The sequence below is a fragment of the Oncorhynchus mykiss genome, chromosome 12, assembly GCF_013265735.2.
Source record: "Oncorhynchus mykiss isolate Arlee chromosome 12, USDA_OmykA_1.1, whole genome shotgun sequence".
Classification (NCBI taxonomy): Eukaryota; Metazoa; Chordata; class Actinopteri; order Salmoniformes; family Salmonidae; genus Oncorhynchus; species Oncorhynchus mykiss.
The window spans coordinates 88,914,403-88,933,975 of record NC_048576.1 but is presented as its reverse complement, the minus strand read 5'-3'; the positions used below and the strand labels follow the sequence as shown (position 1 = coordinate 88,933,975).

Sequence of the window (19,573 nt, the reverse complement as noted above, 5' to 3'; positions counted from 1 at the left end):
GGAGAGAGGTAAGGCACACAGAGAGCAGGAGAGAGGTAAGACACACAGAGAGCAGGAGAGAGGTAAGGCACACAGAGAGCAGGAGAGAGGTAAGGCACACAGAGAGCAGGAGAGAGGTAAGGCACACAGAGAGCAGGGGCGAGGTAAGGCACACAGAGAGCAGGAGAGAGGTAAGGCACACAGAGAGCAGGAGAGAGGTAAGGCACACAGAGAGCAGGAGAGAGGTAAGGCACACAGAGAGCAGGAGAGAGGTAAGGCACACAGAGAGCAGGAGAGAGGTAAGGCACACAGAGAGCAGGAGAGAGGTAAGGCACACAGAGAGCAGGAGAGAGGTAAGGCACACAGAGAGCAGGAGAGAGGTAAGGCACACAGAGAGCAGGAGAGAGGTAAGGCACACAGAGAGCAGGAGAGAGGTAAGACACACAGAGAGCAGGAGAGAGGTAAGGCACACAGAGAGCAGGAGAGCTGAAGATCTTGTAGCAAATTCAGGCAGCAGCACGACCGGGGCTCAAACACAAGTCATTGCGACTGTCAGTCCAACAGCTTTGCCATGGCTGTTTTTCTAAGTTTCATCGCTACAGTATCTTCAGTTCAAATTCACATGAACATGAAATATTAAACATGATCACCTCTTATCATCAGATAGACCGAGGAATTTTAAGACAGTGGTGACCCCTAAAAACCTGTCAACCTCTAAGATTTATGTTATACAATTAGACCTATACATCTATCTACATCAATAAATAATAATCAGTGTTATGTAATAATAATCTACATTCATTTTAAGATGTAAGTCGCTCTGGATAAGAGCGTCTGATAAATGCCTAAAATAGAAAAATTGACATTTAGAATCAATCTAGCCTCATTTGTGTTAAATGGCATGCAACCGTGACTCCTGACTGTCGAAGACATTGGTGTTAAATGGAATGCAACCGTGACTCCTGACTGTCGAAGACATTGGTGTTAAATGGAATGCAACCGTGACTCCTGACTGTCGAAGACATTGGTGTTAAATGGAATGCAACCATGACTCCTGACTGTCCAAGACATTGGTGTTAAATGGAATGCAACCATGACTCCTGACTGTCGAAGACATTGGTGTTAAATGGCATGCAACCGTGACTCCTGACTGTCGAAGACATTGGTGTTAAATGGAATGCAACCGTGACTCCTGACTGTCGAAGACATTGGTGTTAAATGGCATGCAACCGTGACTCCTGACTGTCGAAGACATTGGTGTTAAATGGAATGCAACCATGACTCCTGACTGTCGAAGACATTGGTGTTAAATGGAATGCAACCATGACTCCTGACTGTTCAAGACATTGGTGTTAAATGGAATGCAACCGTGACTCCTGACTGTTCAAGACATTGATGTTTAAATGACCCTGTTTCTACCTCCTCCCTCCAGGCTATCCCTTCAACGATGTGTGCCAGTGGTTCATCGATCGTGCCGACCTCATCTTCGTGACCTTTGACCCCACCAAGCTGGACGTGGGCCTGGAGCTGGAGATGCTCTTCCGCCAGCTGAAGGGCCGTGAGTCCCAGATCCGCATCATCCTCAACAAGGCAGACAACCTGGCCACCCAGGACTTGATGCGTGTCTATGGTGCCCTCTTCTGGTCGCTAGCACCCCTCATCAACGTCACAGAGCCCCCAAGGGTCTACGTCAGCTCTTTCTGGCCTTTCGACTACGCACCCGACACCAGTCGCGAGCTGTTTAAGCGCGAGGAGATCTCCCTCTTGGAAGACCTAAACCAGGTGATCGAGAACCGCATGGAGAACAAGATCGCCTTCATCCGCCAGCATGCCATCCGGGTGCGCATCCATGCACTTCTGGTGGACCGCTACGTTCAGACCTTCAAGGACAAGATGAGCTACTTCAGTGACCCAGACCTGGTGTTCAAGGAGATCGTGGACGACCCGGACAAGTTCTTCATCTTCAAGTCCATCCTGGCCAAGACCAATGTGAGCAAGTTCGACCTGCCCAACCGTGAAGCCTACCAGGACTTCTTCGGTGTGAATCCGATTGGCAGTTTCAAGTCCCTGTCCGCCCAGTGCTCCTACTCAGGCGGCTGCCTGCTGGACAAGATCGAGAAGGCCATCACCAGTGAGCTGCCTGGTCTTCTAAGCAGCATCAACCCAGGCAAGGCCCCCCCCGGCCTGTCCTCCTGCGAGGCCACTGGATGCGGAGACAAGCCTAAGAACCGCTATCGGAAAAACTGATAGAATACGAGAGAGAGGAGGAGGGAAGAGAATAAAGGAAGAAGAGGAGGTGTGAAGGAGTGATAAAGGAAAAAGCGGAACGGTGACATTTGTCAGACCCCCGGTCTTGTCAGAAGCCTGTAATGTTGTTGTTTGAGGAGACAGAGAAGGGAAGGGTTCATTTAGAGGGTTGTTTCTCAGGAGAACAAGAGGTTGTGGTGTGTTGAGGGTTTGGGGAGAGGAAGAGATGGAGGGAGGAAGGGTTTGTGTGTATGATTTGGCAGCTGAGAATAATAGTTGCTTGGAGAGATGAGAAGATTACAGAATAACTCATCTCCCTCCTCTCTCCCTTGCACAACCACAATGAACTGTCTGTGATTGCAGGAAAAATATGTAAAATTGTATAAAAATACAAAATGGTGAGACTGAAACAGTCTACCACCAGCTCCCTTGTATGTGAATAAAATGGGAAATTGGAAACAGGAGTTGCCAATTTGTTTTACAAAATCTTATTTGAAAAATGCATTGCAGCAGGTCTCAATTCTCTGCCACGTTCTTTGTCTTTCTTTTTGAAGTCTGGGTTCAGTCCTTTCCACAGACATTAGATCTGGATCTTTTTTCTCTCCTATGAATGCATTATAAGCTCAGCCTTTAGGTGTAATAACACTGTCAAGATGCCTTTTAACACTGCATGTTAGATGACAGATGGTATTTATTTAATAACAGATGATATCATAGGTGCATGTATTTACCTTTCTCAATGTTCCCTTAAACAACTGACAAACCTTATGGTGCAGTCCCAACAAACTATGTACGGTGCTGTAAGATGGTCCACTCTCTTGGCCATCTTTGTTTTATATGCTTCTTCTCGCTCTCAGGTTGTTGACAGCCTGTGATATGAGCAGAGACGAATGAGGAAGCGAGACATCCTACTCCCTTATTTTTTCTGGTTCATATGCAGTCCATGAACTAAGTAGACCAGACCCAGCTGTTATCACATTGGTGTCTATGGGAGAACACCCCTTAAGCAGACCGGAACTGTGACCATTTTTTTCCATGGTAAAAGGCCTGAGTGGGACATCTTCATTTATCCACTATCTTTGATATGAGCAGTGTCTTGAATGCAGATGTCAGGGTCATGATCTTCACATCCTATTGGTGGTAGGGAGGGGTGATGGGGTGGGGGTTTGGGTGTACTCTGATTCACTTCTTAACTATGCTTACTTTGCTGTTGTTTGAGTATATACATTTGCTGGCTTAGTTGCCAGGTCTGTTTGTGCTTTAGCCCTTCTATCATATCGCATGACAAAGTACAAACAGAGAAGAGTTGGCTAAAGCACAAACAAGTCTGGCAACCCATCCATGAATCTTCCATTGTCTGATAGGAATTCAATACTGTATTTCAAAGTTTTCTTTCTCCTTTAAAATGATACGCTTGCCAGCTGTTTAGCTGAATGACCAACAGGATATAAAAGGGAAACAGGTTACATGAATGATGGAGAACCTTCTCATGGTGTGACAGTAAATAAACCAAATGATGTGTGTTTGAGTGTGACATGTATGTCTTTATCCATTTCTTCTGCAGGTTAGCGAGCCATTTACAGGTCTTGTAATAATCATGTATCTTTCATCCCCACTGTACATAGTTCAACATTACACGAGTAGCCAATCATTACAAAACATAGATTGTTACACAGTTATATATTTATTACACAGTATAATGACACATTGTAACACACACAAACTAGTGCCAAGAGGTTGTATTGGGTTTTGTGAGAAAGATTGTTGAGTAACTCCCTCTTAGAGGATGCATCCTTTAGTTCAAGTTTAATTTATTGCCTTCATGCGCTCTAGAACAGTGGGACTTCCTCTGCTCTTTAGGGAGAGGTAAAGAAGAGAACTACAAGGGACGAGTGAACAGATTCATGACTATTGGCAGCCCTTTGACCCCTGACCTCTGTGAGAGTTGAGGGCTGTGGGTAGAAGTCACCCAAAGGCTCAGATCTAGGATCAGCTTACCCTCACCTAACCTTAACCATCAGGGGGAAGAATGCAACACTGACCTCAGATCAGGGTCTAGGTGCACCTTCATCCTACTCTAAGCTGAGGCTGCTGAGCTGAACTCCAGACCTGAGGTCACTCCTCTCCTGCTACAGCCAGGTGGGGATCAACTGGGGTCTATTCAGTGATGTGAAACATTCTAAATGTTGTTGATCAAAGTAGAATGAATAGAGCTGACATGATTCCCTGTTCTATCTGACAGGCAATCAGATTTGTTCTACTCAAAACATTTCCATCAGATTTGTTCTACTCAAAACATTTCCATCAGATTTGTTCTACTCAAAACATTTCTATCAGATTTGTTCTACTCAAAACATTTCTATCAGATTTGTTCTACTCAAAACATTTCCATCAGATTTGTTCTACTCAAAACATTTCTATCTGAACGTTCTGTAACATTACATCCTCTTGAACAGGCCTCTGATGCTGCATGGGAGGTGCATGGCTCACGAACACCATTAGAATGAGTAATTGGCGTCCTCAACTCAAGTTTGTAGTAGCAAAAAGTACTGGACAAAAGGCAAAATACACTGGACAAAAGAAAAAATCTGCACTCACTGAAATATTCTTGAAGTTTGAATGTATTTTTTTAGCAGCAGAGCGTTTTGGCAACAGCCTTCGTCTGAACAATATCATTTTATTCTCCACTAACATTAGACGTCCAATCCCTTCTGTTAACAAACTAGTCACTTATCCTCACCCTCTCTTCCTAACCTTCACTGACCATTGTTGATCAACAGGGCCTAACAATGTTTTATTGCAAAAAAGGGAAAAAAGGAAGAAAAAAATCAGTGAGAATTTTACTGCAGTGATAAAAAATGGATTCCCCTAAATAAAGCATGTGTACAATACTGTGCCTCTGTCAGCTCTGCTCTCCGTGCACTGTGTTCCACACGTTTGGTTTGGCGTTTGTAGACCTCGTAGTTAACTGTAGTTACAGGGCATGTCCAGCAGAGAGAGATATGTGGTACAGTAGCCTACAGACCACATGGTTCAGTACAGTATTCTACTGTACACACGGTTCAGTACAGTATCCTACTGTACACGTGGTTCAGTACAGTATTCTACTGTGCACATGGTTCAGTACAGTATCCTACTGTACACATGGTTCAGTACAGTATTCTACTGTACACATGGTTCAGTACAGTATCCTACTGTACACATGGTTCAGTACAGTATTCTACTGTACACGTGGTTCAGTACAGTATCCTACAGTACACATGGTTCAGTACAGTATTCTACTGTACACGTGGTTCAGTACAGTATCCTACAGTACACATGGTTCAGTACAGTATCCTACTGTACACATGGTTCAGTACAGTATTCTACTGTACACATGGTTCAGTACAGTATCCTACTGTACACTGTACACGTGGTTCAGTACAGTATTCTACTGTACACGTGGTTCAGTACAGTATCCTACAGTACAAATGGTTCAGTACAGTATCCTACAGTACACATGGTTCAGTACAGTATCCTACAGTACACATGGTTCAGTACAGTATCCTACTGTACACATGGTTCAGTACAGTATTCTACTGTACACATGGTTCAGTACAGTATCCTACTGTACACATGGTTCAGTACAGTATTCTACTGTACACATGGTTCAGTACAGTATCCTACTGTACACATGGTTCAGTACAGTATTCTACTGTACACATGGTTCAGTACAGTATTCTACTGTACATGTGGTTCAGTACAGTATCCTACAGTACAAATGGTTCAGTACAGTATCCTACAGTACACATGGTTCAGTACAGTATCCTACTGTACACATGGTTCAGTACAGTATTCTACTGTACACATGGTTCAGTACAGTATCCTACTGTACACATGGTTCAGTACAGTATTCTACTGTACACATGGTTCAGTACAGTATCCTACTGTACACATGGTTCAGTACAGTATCCTACTGTACACATGGTTCAGTACAGTATTCTACTGTACACATGGTTCAGTACAGTATCCTACTGTACACATGGTTCAGTACAGTATCCTACTGTACACATGGTTCAGTACAGTATCCTACTGTACACATGGTTCAGTACAGTATTCTACTGTACACATGGTTCAGTACAGTATCCTACATTACACATGACTCAGTACAGTATCCTACAGTACACATGACTCAGTACAGTATCCTACAGTACACATTACTCAGTACAGTATCCTACAGTACACATGGTTCAGTACAGTATTCTACTGTACACATGGTTCAGTACAGTATCCTACATTACACATGACTCAGTACAGTATCCTACAGTACACATGACTCAGTACAGTATCCTACAGTACACATGGTTCAGTACAGTATCCTACAGTACACATGACTCAGTACAGTAGCCTACATACCACATGGTTCAGTACAGTATCCTACTGTACACATGGTTCAGTACAGTATCCTACAGTACACATGACTCAGTACAGTAGCCTACAGTACACATGGTTCAGTACAGTAGCCTACAGACCACATGGTTCAGTACAGTATCCTACTGTACACATGGTTCAGTACAGTATTCTACTGTACACATGGTTCAGTACAGTATTCTACTGTACATGTGGTTCAGTACAGTATCCTACAGTACAAATGGTTCAGTACAGTATCCTACAGTACACATGGTTCAGTACAGTATCCTACTGTACACATGGTTCAGTACAGTATGCTACTGTACACATGGTTCAGTACAGTATCCTACTGTACACATGGTTCAGTACAGTATTCTACTGTACACATGGTTCAGTACAGTATTCTACTGTACATGTGGTTCAGTACAGTATCCTACAGTACAAATGGTTCAGTACAGTATCCTACAGTACACATGGTTCAGTACAGTATCCTACTGTACACATGGTTCAGTACAGTATTCTACTGTACACATGGTTCAGTACAGTATCCTACTGTACACATGGTTCAGTACAGTATTCTACTGTACACATGGTTCAGTACAGTATCCTACTGTACACATGGTTCAGTACAGTATCCTACTGTACACATGGTTCAGTACAGTATCCTACAGTACACATGACTCAGTACAGTAGCCTACAGTACACATGGTTCAGTACAGTAGCCTACAGACCACATGGTTCAGTACAGTATCCTACTGTACACATGGTTCAGTACAGTAGCCTAAAGTACACAATGTAGGCTACATGATTCAGTACAGTAGCCTACAGTACACATGATTCAGTACAGTATCCTACATTACACATGACTCAGTACAGTATCCTACAGTACACATGACTCAGTACAGTATCCTACAGTACACATGACTCAGTACAGTAGCCTACAGTACACATGGTTCAGTACAGTATCCTACATTACACATGACTCAGTACAGTATCCTACAGTACACATGACTCAGTACAGTATCCTACAGTACACATGACTCAGTACAGTATTCTACAGTACACATGGTTCAGTACAGTATTCTACAGTACACATGGTTCAGTACAGTATTCTACTGTACACATGGTTCAGTACAGTATTCTACTGTACACATGGTTCAGTACAGTATCCTACAGTACACATGGTTCAGTACAGTATCCTACAGTACACATGACTCAGTACAGTAGCCTACAGTACACATGGTTCAGTACAGTAGCCTACATACCACATGGTTCAGTACAGTATCCTACTGTACACATGGTTCAGTACAGTATCCTACAGTACACATGACTCAGTACAGTAGCCTACAGTACACATGGTTCAGTACAGTAGCCTACAGACCACATGGTTCAGTACAGTATCCTACTGTACACATGGTTCAGTACAGTATTCTACTGTACACATGGTTCAGTACAGTATCCTACTGTACACATGATTCAGTACAATAGCTGACAGTACATAATGTATCTGCATGATTCAGTTTCAGCATGTCTACATTGTGCATTTATTCTGCTTAGCCTGATGGTGAGATCATAGCTCCCCACTTTGAAAGCCCAATGACGTGAACACAGGTATATTTACACAACAGTAGTTTTGTTCACTGTTCTCTGATGAAAGGGAAAGTGAAAGGGGATACAAGTGTCCAGGTGCCTTCTGGTTGTAGTTGTTGTTTACGTTTACTGTGGTAACTAAGAGACACACAATGCATGCAGACACACACACACATACATATTCATAGTTCTTCACATCTCAAGTCACCTCCAGATTGAGTTCTCTCAAGTCCTGACTCTCTCTCTCCCTCCCCTTCCTCTTCCTCCCTCATCTGTCGTTCTCCTTCATCTCCTCTCCCTGGAATGTGTAATACTCTGACGTCTGAGAATGTCTGAACTCATTACTGGTGTGAACATGCTGGACAGGCTGAGGATTTTCCTCTCGTTCTGTTAGGAGGGGATAACCTGCATGCCTGTCAGTCTGTGTGTGTCTGGCTACCTGACTGCCTGTGCATGTGTGCATGTGTCTCTGCGTGCATGTGTGTGTGTCTGGCTACCTGACTGCCTGTGCATGTGTGCATGTGTCTCTGCGTGCACGTGTGTGTGTGCGTACTTGTACCTGCATCCATGTGTGATCTCTCTACCACCTTTACATGTTATTATACACTAGCCAAGTGTGTCTGTAAGCACTCTCTCTAATCCTCATCCATCTCCAAGCTTTATCTTGGCCGGGTCGCAGTTGTAAATGAGAACTTGTTCTCAACTGGCCTACCTGGTTAAAGGTGAAATAAAAACTAAATAAAGCCTGACCAGGTTCAGGTGAGCTCTAAAGGTGTCCTCCTCTGTTCTGTTTAATATAATCCACCCTCTTCCTCTCTGATATCCTCAACCCTACAGGGCTACAGACTGGAAAGACCAAACAGAAGACAGTAATCCCACTGCCAGCCTGATCTCTCAACCTGACACACACACACACACGAACTAACAAATGAATGTGCGCTCACACACACACACACACACAAACTAACAAATGAATGCGCGCGCGCGCGCACACACACACACACACACACACACACACACACATCATTTGAGTCATCAGTCTACAGTGAAGGGCTGACTCAGCAGGGGTTTTACTGGAGTGTGAGGTGAGTGTGTGTCACATACTGCAACTTCAATCATTAAGGGCTCAATCATTGAGGAATCTGTAACGCATGAGCTTTACAGATTTAATAGAGCCCTACATTTAGGGTGGGTGTACATTAGTGGGGATATCTAGAATACATCTCCTGAGATGGAAGATAACTCAGGAGAAGTGGTTGTGAATAAACCAGGGCATAATACAGTCATATTAACCACATCCAAAAATGGCACCTATTCCCTTTGTAGTACATTATGTTTGATCCCGGCCCATAGGGCTCTGGTTAAAAGTAGTGCACTTTATAGGGAATATGGTGCCCTTTGGGGCATACATTTCATGTTGGTTAAAGCATATTCCATGGGTGAAACTTTGGTTTTTGTGGGGGGGCATAATTTGTAATCCAGTCGGATTAACACTCCAAACAGCCTACCCGACCAATAGGAGGCGTCCACATGGTCCTAAAGCACACCGTTGCCTCGTTTCGTATCACATTCCAATGATAAAACTGGGGGGGACAAAACTGCATCCCCAGTGAAAGTTGCACCCATGGCATATGAAGTGTTCGCAGATGAGAGTTATCTTCTTAATAATAAAGAGGAGCAACCCATGTTGTGATGTGAGACAGAGCTGGTAGCAGCAACGGCCTATCCCTGGCTGTCAGATGTCCCTCCGTTGTTTGCTGTGTTAGTTTGCCTAGAGATTATTTATATAGCCGTGGCTGAAAGCCTGGCACCCTTCTCTTCTGTCTCTATGTTTGGGATACAGTGCTTGACAACAAAGCGCAGGGCAGGTTATTTGTCGTTCCCACGAATCCAACCGGAAGGAGCAGGAAGTTACTCAAAACTGGACTTCCCTTCGCACGTCAAGCGGATGGCCTCAATATTCCTTTGATGGAAAAAGGTAATCAAATGTCATACTTGAGTAAAAGTAAAGAAATTACTCAAGTAAAAGTCACCCAGTAAAGTACTACTTGAGTAAACGTATTTGGTTTTACATATACTTAAGTATCAAAAGTAAATGTAATTGCTAAAATATACAGTGGGGCAAAAAAGTATTTAGTCAGCCACCAATTGTGCAAGTTCTCCCACTTAAAAAGATGAGAGAGGCCTGTAATTTTCATCATAGGTACACTTCAACTATGACAGACAAAATGAGAAAAAAAATCCAGAAAATCACATTGTAGGATTCCAGATCTTATAGTACAGGGGATATACAGTATAAGCAGACAATGAAAGCTCTTACAATACTTGATGATGACATTTCTCTAAAACAGGTTATAGGCTACATGTGCACCACCAAGTCAGAACAGTAGGATAAGTACAGGGGATATATAAGCAGACAATGAAAGCTCTTACAATACTTGATGATGACGTTTCTCTAAAACAGGTTATAGGCTACATGTGCACCACCAAGTCAGAACAGTAGGCTAAAGTTATGAGGGGGAAAGAGACCAAATAATTAAGGTGAGGCACATGGGCTACGAACAGCTTACTAAATAACATACACTTAGTATTACTTTATTGGCTACAGTATACATTTCTCCTTGGCATATTACATCACTTATGCAGCAACATACAATACATTTTTGGACTCACCGTTGTGCTGTGCTCACTTGAACAGGAAGGTGGTGCGGCAGTCCTTCTTGTGGGCAAATCTTGGAAACTTTAGCAGGGGAATAGCAGGCAGGGGAATAGCAGGCAGGAGAATAGCAGGAAGGAGAATAGCAGGAAGGAGAATAGCAGGCAGGGGAATAGCAGGCAGGGGAATAGCAGGAAGGAGAATAGCAGGCAGGGGAATAGCAGGCAGGGGAATAGCTTGCAGGGGAATAGCAGGCAGGGGAATAGCAGGCAGGGGAATAGCAGGAAGGAGAATAGCAGGCAGGGGAATAGCAGGCAGGGGAATAGCAGGCAGGAGAATAGCAGGCAGGAGAATAGCAGGCAGGGGAATAGCAGGAAGGAGAATAGCAGGCAGGGGAATAGCAGGCAGGGGAATAGCTTGCAGGGGAATAGCAGGCAGGGGAATAGTAGGCAGGAGAATAGCAGGAAGGAGAATAGCAGGCAGGGGAATAGCAGGAAGGAGAATAGCAGGCAGGGGAATAGCAGGCAGGGGAATAGCTTGCAGGGGAATAGCAGGCAGGGGAATAGCAGGCAGGGGAATAGCAGGAAGGAGAATAGCAGGCAGGGGAATAGCAGGCAGGGGAATAGCAGGCAGGAGAATAGCAGGAAGGAGAATAGCAGGCAGGAGAATAGCAGGAAGGAGAATAGCAGGCAGGGGAATAGCAGGCAGGGGAATAGCAGGCAGGGGAATAGCAGGCAGGGGAATAGCAGGCAGGAGAATAGCAGGCAGGGGAATAGCAGGCAGGGGAATAGCAGGCAGGGGAATAGCAGGCAGGGGAATAGCAGGAAGGAGAATAGCAGGCAGGAGAATAGCAGGCAGGGGAATAGCAGGAAGGAGAATAGCAGGAAGGAGAATAGCAGGCAGAGGAATAGCAGGAAGGAGAATAGCAGGCAGGGGAATAGCAGGCAGGGGAATAGCAGGCAGGGGAATAGCAGGCAGGGGAATAGCAGGAAGGAGAATAGCAGGCAGGAGAATAGCAGGCAGGGGAATAGCAGGCAGGGGAATAGCAGGAAGGGGAATAGCAGGCAGGGGAATAGCAGGCAGGGGAATAGCAGGCAGGGGAATAGCAGGCAGGGGAATAGCAGGCAGGGGAAGCGAAATACTAATTGCTTTGCAACACTTGCAGTTGCCACTGATTCCTTCCAACCCACTCATTGTTGAATTTGCAATTTCCAACTTGTTGTGTAATGTTTATGTCCAATGGCCGATGACCACCAATAGGTTTTATCTAGAATTTCTCTTCATATGACAAGGATTGAAAACGATTTGCCAGTGTCAATGTGATTCATGATGATGACTACTTGTCTTACTTGCTAGCTAAGATTTTGAAAGTATGATGTTGACATGTACAATCAAAGCTACGGTAGATATAATGTGATTTGACGTAATTTTATCTGTGGCCAACGACCTTGAGCCTTTTTGGATGGGCACTTCTATGTAAATCTATGGCAGTGCCCAAGGGGCTTGAACTTTCTAGCTCTCCCTGTAGATTTGGCAGTGATGTAGTGTCCCCATGAGTGACGGAACACTGAGCCAATCATGGTACAACTATAGAAGATTACTAACCCCTACACTCTGTATTTTCCGCTGGCTGCCCCTCCACCACAAAAAGCACTGAACCAGGCTGAAACACCTGCAAATGTGTTTTTACATTGTTTGCAAACTGATATGTGTCACACAGTAATGCTAAAATAACATGTTGAAACAGGCAGGGCTCAAACCAGGTGGGACTCTGCCCCACCAGCCCTGAATGATGGGTCGCCACTGAGCCAGGGGCATTCTCCACACTTAGACACCATGTACAAACTAAGCATGTGTGTTTAGTGAGTCTGCCATATCAGAGGCAGTAGGGATGACCAGGGATGTTCTCTGTTTAGTGAGTCTGCCATATCAGAGGCAGTAGGGATGACTAGGGATGTTCTCTGTTTAGTGAGTCTGCCAGATCAGAGGCAGTAGGGATGACCAGGGATGTTCTCTGTTTAGTGAGTCTGCCATATCAGAGGCAGTAGGGATGACTAGGGATGTTCTCTGTTTAGTGAGTCTGCCAGATCAGAGGCAGTAGGGATGACTAGGGATGTTCTCTGTTTAGTGAGTCTGCCAGATCAGAGGCAGTAGGGATGACCAGGGATGTTCTCTGTTTAGTGAGTCTGCCATATCAGAGGCAGTAGGGATGACTAGGGATGTTCTCTGTTTAGTGAGTCTGCCATATCAGAGGCAGTAGGGATGACTAGGGATGTTCTCTGTTTAGTGAGTCTGCCAGATCAGAGGCAGTAGGGATGACCAGGGATGTTCTCTGTTTAGTGAGTCTGCCATATCAGAGGCAGTAGGGATGACTAGGGATGTTCTCTTGATAAGTGTGTCTGCCAGATCAGAGGCAGTAGGGATGACTAGGGATGTTCTCTGTTTAGTGAGTCTGTCAGATCAGAGGCAGTAGGGATGACTAGGAATGTTCTCTGTTTAGTGAGTCTGCCATATCAGAGGCAGTAGGGATGACTAGGGATGTTCTCTGTTTAGTGAGTCTGCCATATCAGAGGCAGTAGGGATGACTAGGGATGTTCTCTGTTTAGTGAGTCTGTCAGATCAGAGGCAGTAGGGATGACTAGGGATGTTCTCTGTTTAGTGAGTCTGCCAGATCAGAGGCAGTAGGGATGACTAGGGATGTTCTCTGTTTAGTGAGTCTGCCATATCAGAGGCAGTAGGGATGACTAGGGATGTTTTCTGTTTAGTGAGTCTGCCATATCAGAGGCAGTAGGGATGACTAGGGATGTTCTCTGTTTAGTGAGTCTGCCATATCAGAGGCAGTAGGGATGACTAGGGATGTTCTCTGTTTAGTGAGTCTGTCAGATCAGAGGCAGTAGGGATGACTAGGGATGTTCTCTGTTTAGTGAGTCTGCCAGATCAGAGGCAGTAGGGATGACTAGGGATGTTCTCTGTTTAGTGAGTCTGCCATATCAGAGGCAGTAGGGATGACTAGGGATGTTTTCTGTTTAGTGAGTCTGCCATATCAGAGGCAGTAGGGATGACTAGGGATGTTCTCTGTTTAGTGAGTCTGCCATATCAGAGGCAGTAGGGATGATTAGGGATGTTCTCTGTTTAGTGAGTCTGCCAGATCAGAGGCAGTAGGGATGACTAGTGATGTTCTCTGTTTAGTGAGTCTGCCAGATCAGAGGCAGTAGGGATGACTAGGGATGTTCTCTGTTTAGTGAGTCTGCCGGATCAGAGGCAGTAGGGATGACTAGTGATGTTCTCTGTTTAGTGAGTCTGCCAGATCAGAGGCAGTAGGGATGACTAGGGATGTTCTCTGTTTAGTGAGTCTGCCAGATCAGAGGCAGTAGGGATGACTAGTGATGTTCTCTGTTTAGTGAGTCTGCCAGATCAGAGGCAGTAGGGATGACTAGGGATGTTCTCTGTTTAGTGAGTCTGCCGGATCAGAGGCAGTAGGGATGACTAGTGATGTTCTCTGTTTAGTGAGTCTGCCAGATCAGAGGCAGTAGGGATGACTAGGGATGTTCTCTGTTTAGTGAGTCTGCCAGATCAGAGGCAGTAGGGATGACTAGTGATGTTCTCTGTTTAGTGAGTCTGCCAGATCAGAGGCAGTAGGGATGACTAGGGATGTTCTCTGTTTAGTGAGTCTGCCGGATCAGAGGCAGTAGGGATGACTAGTGATGTTCTCTGTTTAGTGAGTCTGCCAGATCAGAGGCAGTAGGGATGACTAGGGATGTTCTCTGTTTAGTGAGTCTGCCAGATCAGAGGCAGTAGGGATGACTAGGGATGTTCTCTGTTTAGTGTGTCTGCCAGATCAGAGGCAGTAGGGATGACTAGTGATGTTCTCTGTTTAGTGAGTCTGTCAGATCAGAGGCAGTAGAGATGACTAGGGATGTTCTCTTGATAAGTGTGTGAATTGGACCATATTCCTTCCTGCTAAACATTCTAAATGTAATGAGTACTCTTGGGTGTCAGGGAACATGTAAAAAGTGCATGATTTTCTTCAGGATTGTAGTAAAGTTGTCAGAAATATTAATAGAACCTCAAAAACGGCTTCAGTAGTTATTTAAAGTACTTTTACTTAAGTAATTTACACCACTGCAATATTCAACTGTAAAGTTCACTCCTAGACTACAGTTGAAGCCTACATACAGTAGCCTATACAAACCTTCCAATGTCACTTTCTAAGTCTATAATGAATGCGTGGGGAGGAGTGCATAATAAATAGAGAATAAATAGAGCAATAGAAATGACAGGTGATAATAATAGATTTAGTGGGCTAACATTTCCCATGACATTTGATTGTAATAGTTTGTTCCTAATATTGAAGCCTGGGGACATGGCACCGTTAATAATATCATAAGGGAGATGTTCTCTCTGGGGGTTGCTGCTGTCTTTGTTCAAGGCTGCACCCCGCCCTAGCACGCCTCCATACTCACTTTGTCATGGTTCCACGAATACCCACACTACGGATAAAAACACCGGTGGTCATCTGTGATAGTGAGTGAAAAGCCCACATCTCTTCGAGAATGTGGCTGGCGAGGTGAGGGCGTGCTCCGACGCGCTCCGACGCGCTCACTGCGGGTAAAAAAGAAAAGGACACCCCACCTATCCCTGAATACGTGCTCGCCACCCTCCAGTCTTTCCCTTTCTCGCTTTTGCGTGCACGCACCTAAACACGTCCGCCCCCCTGTCACTACTCTCGTCCCTCTCTGACCCACAGTCAGTCGCACACATTTATACACATGCATGCGGGTGGACGGCGGATTCTGAAATCTCCGTGAAGATGGTGGTACCGGGGCTGTTTTTTTAACTGTGCTTAGATAGCTCACATAACGCTTTACAGCGGTATCCATTGTGCCTCTTCTGGAAAGAAAGACCGGTGAATGGCCAGACAACGGGAATAGAAGAACATCTCAAAGGGATAGAGAGGATCGGACGGGAAGTGCGTTTAAATAGCTAAACCCGCAAATCTGCCTTGAATACAATTGAAGTATTTGGACAGAAGAAACAGACGTCTGCTTCTTCATGCAATTGAGTTAAAGTGGGGGATCAAGGAGCCGCTTGTCTGTTCAGGGAGGACTCGGTGTCCGGGGGATACGAGGAAGGGAGAAAGCTGGTAATTAGCCCATATTCTCCACTTGCTATTCGTCTGCGACTCAATGGGAAGAATAGTGGCGTGGGAAAAGTTTCCATCAAACGAGCAAAGGAGGACGGAAAGGGGCTACATACAACCAAGACTGGCTTCCGCCGTGGCCCTGTATGGATGGCAGACTGAAGTTTACTGACAATTCAATTGCCGGTCACTCGTGGAATTATGGGAGAAATCAGTGCCAGTTATCAGGAAATTCAAATAAATGTTATGTTGACTTGACTGTTCTTGTATTATCAAAACAATATTTACTCAACACAGACTGAGCATGGGATGGATCCAATAAAGTAGGTATTTGCGCGTGTAGGCTTACACTTGATCTCCAATTCAATTGTAGGTCTACTACATTTTGCAGCTTTTTGCTCTGCCAACTTGTCCTCTTAAAATTGCCCACTTCTGTCAGCGTGGATCCCCGGGAATTGGAGGCGCAGCTTTGGAAATTCCGGAGAGGGACCTCAGGAAAGGACGGGGCTCCATCCATGGAAATACTTACGAATAGGCCTTTCCCAATCACAGCAAGAGCATGTGGGTAAAGAAGGATAATGGGCATTAGACGTCAGTGTTTGTTTTCTCTTTCTTGTTTATGGGAAGACATTTCCGCCTTAAATAACCCAGCACATGTCAAACAATAGTTCCGTAACTGTGGCTTTTCTTGCAATGCCTTTACAACGACGGTGCTTGGGTTCATTTGGGGAATATGGGATAAAGTTCTATACACACTAAGTGTTCACGTGTGAAGTTTGAAATTATTATTTTTCTCATATATCACTGTAAATTGGAAGCAATTTCTGAATGCATTATAGTCTACTTGCTTAAAAGCATTACCATGTAATATATAACATATAAGAGAGGACAGGCAGGAGGCTACAGTTCTGTAGAGACAAATATAAATGCAGACGGGATCTAAAATCAATGGAGGATTATTTTGACAGTGCATGTACAAAGAATGGCTATGCAGGCAGCCAAGTAGTGAGAGCATGAAGGAATTTGATCCAGGTTTCAGTTGTCATTATCTGAAGAATTTGTCCCAATATACCAGTAGTCTACAGTCGGCTATTTAGTCAGGGGAGAGCCTTGGAAATACTACTGAAATGCTACTGAATACTACTAAAGTAGTATTACACAACTAGGTTTCTACAGTCAACATAATTATGTTATGTAAGATTTTGACTTCTCCCCAAATCTTTTTCAATGAGTCAAAAACAGTTGTCAGTACTTGGACTGGAACAGAATGAACTGTGCCGACACAAGTGCGTCAAAACAGAGGGGAAGGTATAAGAATGTGAGTATTGACGTCATGAGGGGCAATAATTAACAGATCAAAATTCAGTACAGGCTAACTGTCAGACTTTTTCTCTGGAGATGTTTTCTGTTAGTGCATAATTTATTTGTTCTAGTCTAGAGGGTACCACACTCAATACATTCATAGCCTACATTGCCTTGCAAATAGCAATTCGAATTTCTGTTAGATTAAAAAGCAACATGGCATCCCCCCAACATCAGCAGCTGCTGCCTCACAACACAGAGGTGAGCTGTGACTCAAGCGGTGAGGGCAGCGTCTCCGTGAGGATCAGCAGTAGTGTCAAACACAAGCACGGAGGAGGAGCCGGGGCGCTGGGTGGCATGGGAGGAGGCTTCATGGGGAGTGGGTCCAAACACTGCAAGTACAGCATCTCCTCTAGCTGCAGCTCGGGAGAGTCCGGGGTTCTCAGGCCCGTGGTTAAGGGGCTGCGAACCCAGAGGAAGATGCCCCAGCTGTTCGAAAGGTCTGCGGGGCACTTCTGGGACCCAAAGTTTGACTCTCCCATCCTGGAGGAGGCATGCAGGGAGAGGTGCTTTCCCCAGACCCAGCGGAGGTTCCGCTACGTCCTCTTCTACCTGTTCGCCGCCAGCCTCCTCTGGGGGGTGTACTTCAGTGCCAACCCCGACCGGTGTGACCGAACTGCCTTCCTCGTCCCCACCGCCTGCTTCCTCCTCTTCTGCCTCCTCCTCTTCCTTTTGACGTTCACAAGGATCTACGTCCGCTGCTACAACCAGGCGTCACTGCTGCTCATCGTGGTGACTTTTGCCCTCACCCTGGCACCCCAGATCCAGACAGCCGGCTTCAGGGACCTGGAGACCCTCCCTCCTGAGGATGTGGTGGAGGATGTGGGGGACTTCAGTGGCATGGAGCCCAGAAATGTGACCTTCAACCGGGACTTACCCACGGGCAGCGCCTGCCTATCTCCAGTAGGGACCTTCTCCCTGGGCATGGAGGTGCTGCTGCTACTCTACAGCGTCCTCCACGTCCGACTCTATGCCTCGGTGCTACTGGGACTTCTCTACTCTGTGCTCTTCGAGGCTCTGGGATGGCTTCACCTCACCCAGGCTGCTGGGGATGGTTGGAGCCAGGCCATGGAGGGGTCTGACTGGGACACTCTACGCTGGCTGGGGCCAGCCAAAGCTTTGCTCCACCTGTGCGCCCATGCCATCGGCATCCACCTTTTCATCATGTCTGAGGTGCGATCGCGAAGTACCTTCCTCAAGGTGGGCCAGGCCATCATGCACGGCAAGGACCTGGAGGTGGAGAAGGCGCTGAAAGAACGCATGATCCACTCGGTGATGCCTCGGAGGGTGGCCGACGACCTGATGAAGCAGGGCGACGAGGAAGGCTTGGCGGGCGGGAGCTCGGCCAAGCGCTACTCCAGCAGCGGCGCGGCGGCCGTCATCTCCAGTCCCAAGAACAACAAGAGGAATAAGACCTCAATCCCGAGAGGCCAGATCATCTTCAGACCCTTCAACATGAAGCGCATGGAGCCCGTCAGCATCCTCTTCGCGGATATCGTAGGCTTCACCAAGATGTCTGCCAACAAGTCGGCCCACGCCTTGGTGGGGCTCCTCAATGACCTCTTTGGACGTTTTGACCGGCTGTGTGAGCTGACGTGCTGTGAGAAGATAAGCACCCTCGGGGACTGCTACTACTGCGTGGCAGGCTGCCCTGAACCTCGGGCTGACCATGCCTACTGCTGCGTAGAGATGGGGCTGGGCATGATCCAAGCCATCGAACAGTTCTGCCAGGAGAAGAGCGAGATGGTTAACATGAGGGTGGGCGTCCACACGGGCACTGTCCTGTGCGGTATCCTCGGGATGAAGCGATTTAAGTTCGACGTGTGGTCCAACGACGTGAACCTGGCCAATTTGATGGAGCAACTGGGCGTGGCCGGGAAGGTGCACCTATCAGAGGCCACCGCCAACTTTTTGGATGACCGGTACCAGCGGGAGAACGGACGGGTCACTGAGAGGGTTGGACAGAGCGTGGTGGCGGACCAGCTGAAAGGTACGTGACCAGCTGGTTGCAAGGCGGGGATTGCACATCTGTGGGAATGGGTTGTGATTTATGTGATTGCTTTCAGTGGTGGAAAAAGTACCCAAATGTCATACTTGAGTAAAAGTAAAGGCACCTTAATAGAAAATTACTCAAGTCACCCAGTAAAATACTACTTGAGTAAGTCTAAAAGTATTTGGTTTTAAATATACTTAAGTATCAAAAGTAAAAG

The 19,573-nt window shown here is 45.8% G+C and overlaps 2 protein-coding genes across 6 annotated transcripts in view; both read left to right on the top strand.

Moving 5' to 3' along the window:
• Positions 1–3,760, top strand: part of LOC110485264 (sarcalumenin) — a 33,463-nt gene extending 29,703 nt beyond the window's left edge. For both annotated transcript variants that reach the window (XM_036939098.1, XM_036939097.1), the window contains one exon: positions 1,412–3,760. In XM_036939098.1, coding sequence (XP_036794993.1) covers positions 1,412–2,226 — 815 coding nt within the window. In that variant the 3' untranslated portion in view covers positions 2,227–3,760. The remainder of the gene's footprint in view (positions 1–1,411) is intronic.
• An 11,750-nt stretch (positions 3,761–15,510) lies between these two features.
• LOC110539056 (adenylate cyclase type 9) overlaps positions 15,511–19,573 on the top strand; it is a 97,734-nt gene continuing 93,671 nt past the window's right edge. The window contains exons 1-2 of one of the 4 annotated variants that reach the window (XM_036939094.1): positions 15,516–16,324; positions 16,441–19,353. In XM_036939094.1, the coding sequence (XP_036794989.1) occupies positions 17,520–19,353 (1,834 nt within the window). In that variant the 5' untranslated portion in view covers positions 15,516–16,324; positions 16,441–17,519. Of the gene's footprint in view, positions 19,354–19,573 lie in introns of all 4 variants that reach the window. The other 3 variants (XM_036939096.1, XM_036939095.1, XM_036939093.1) reach the window with 3 other exon arrangements.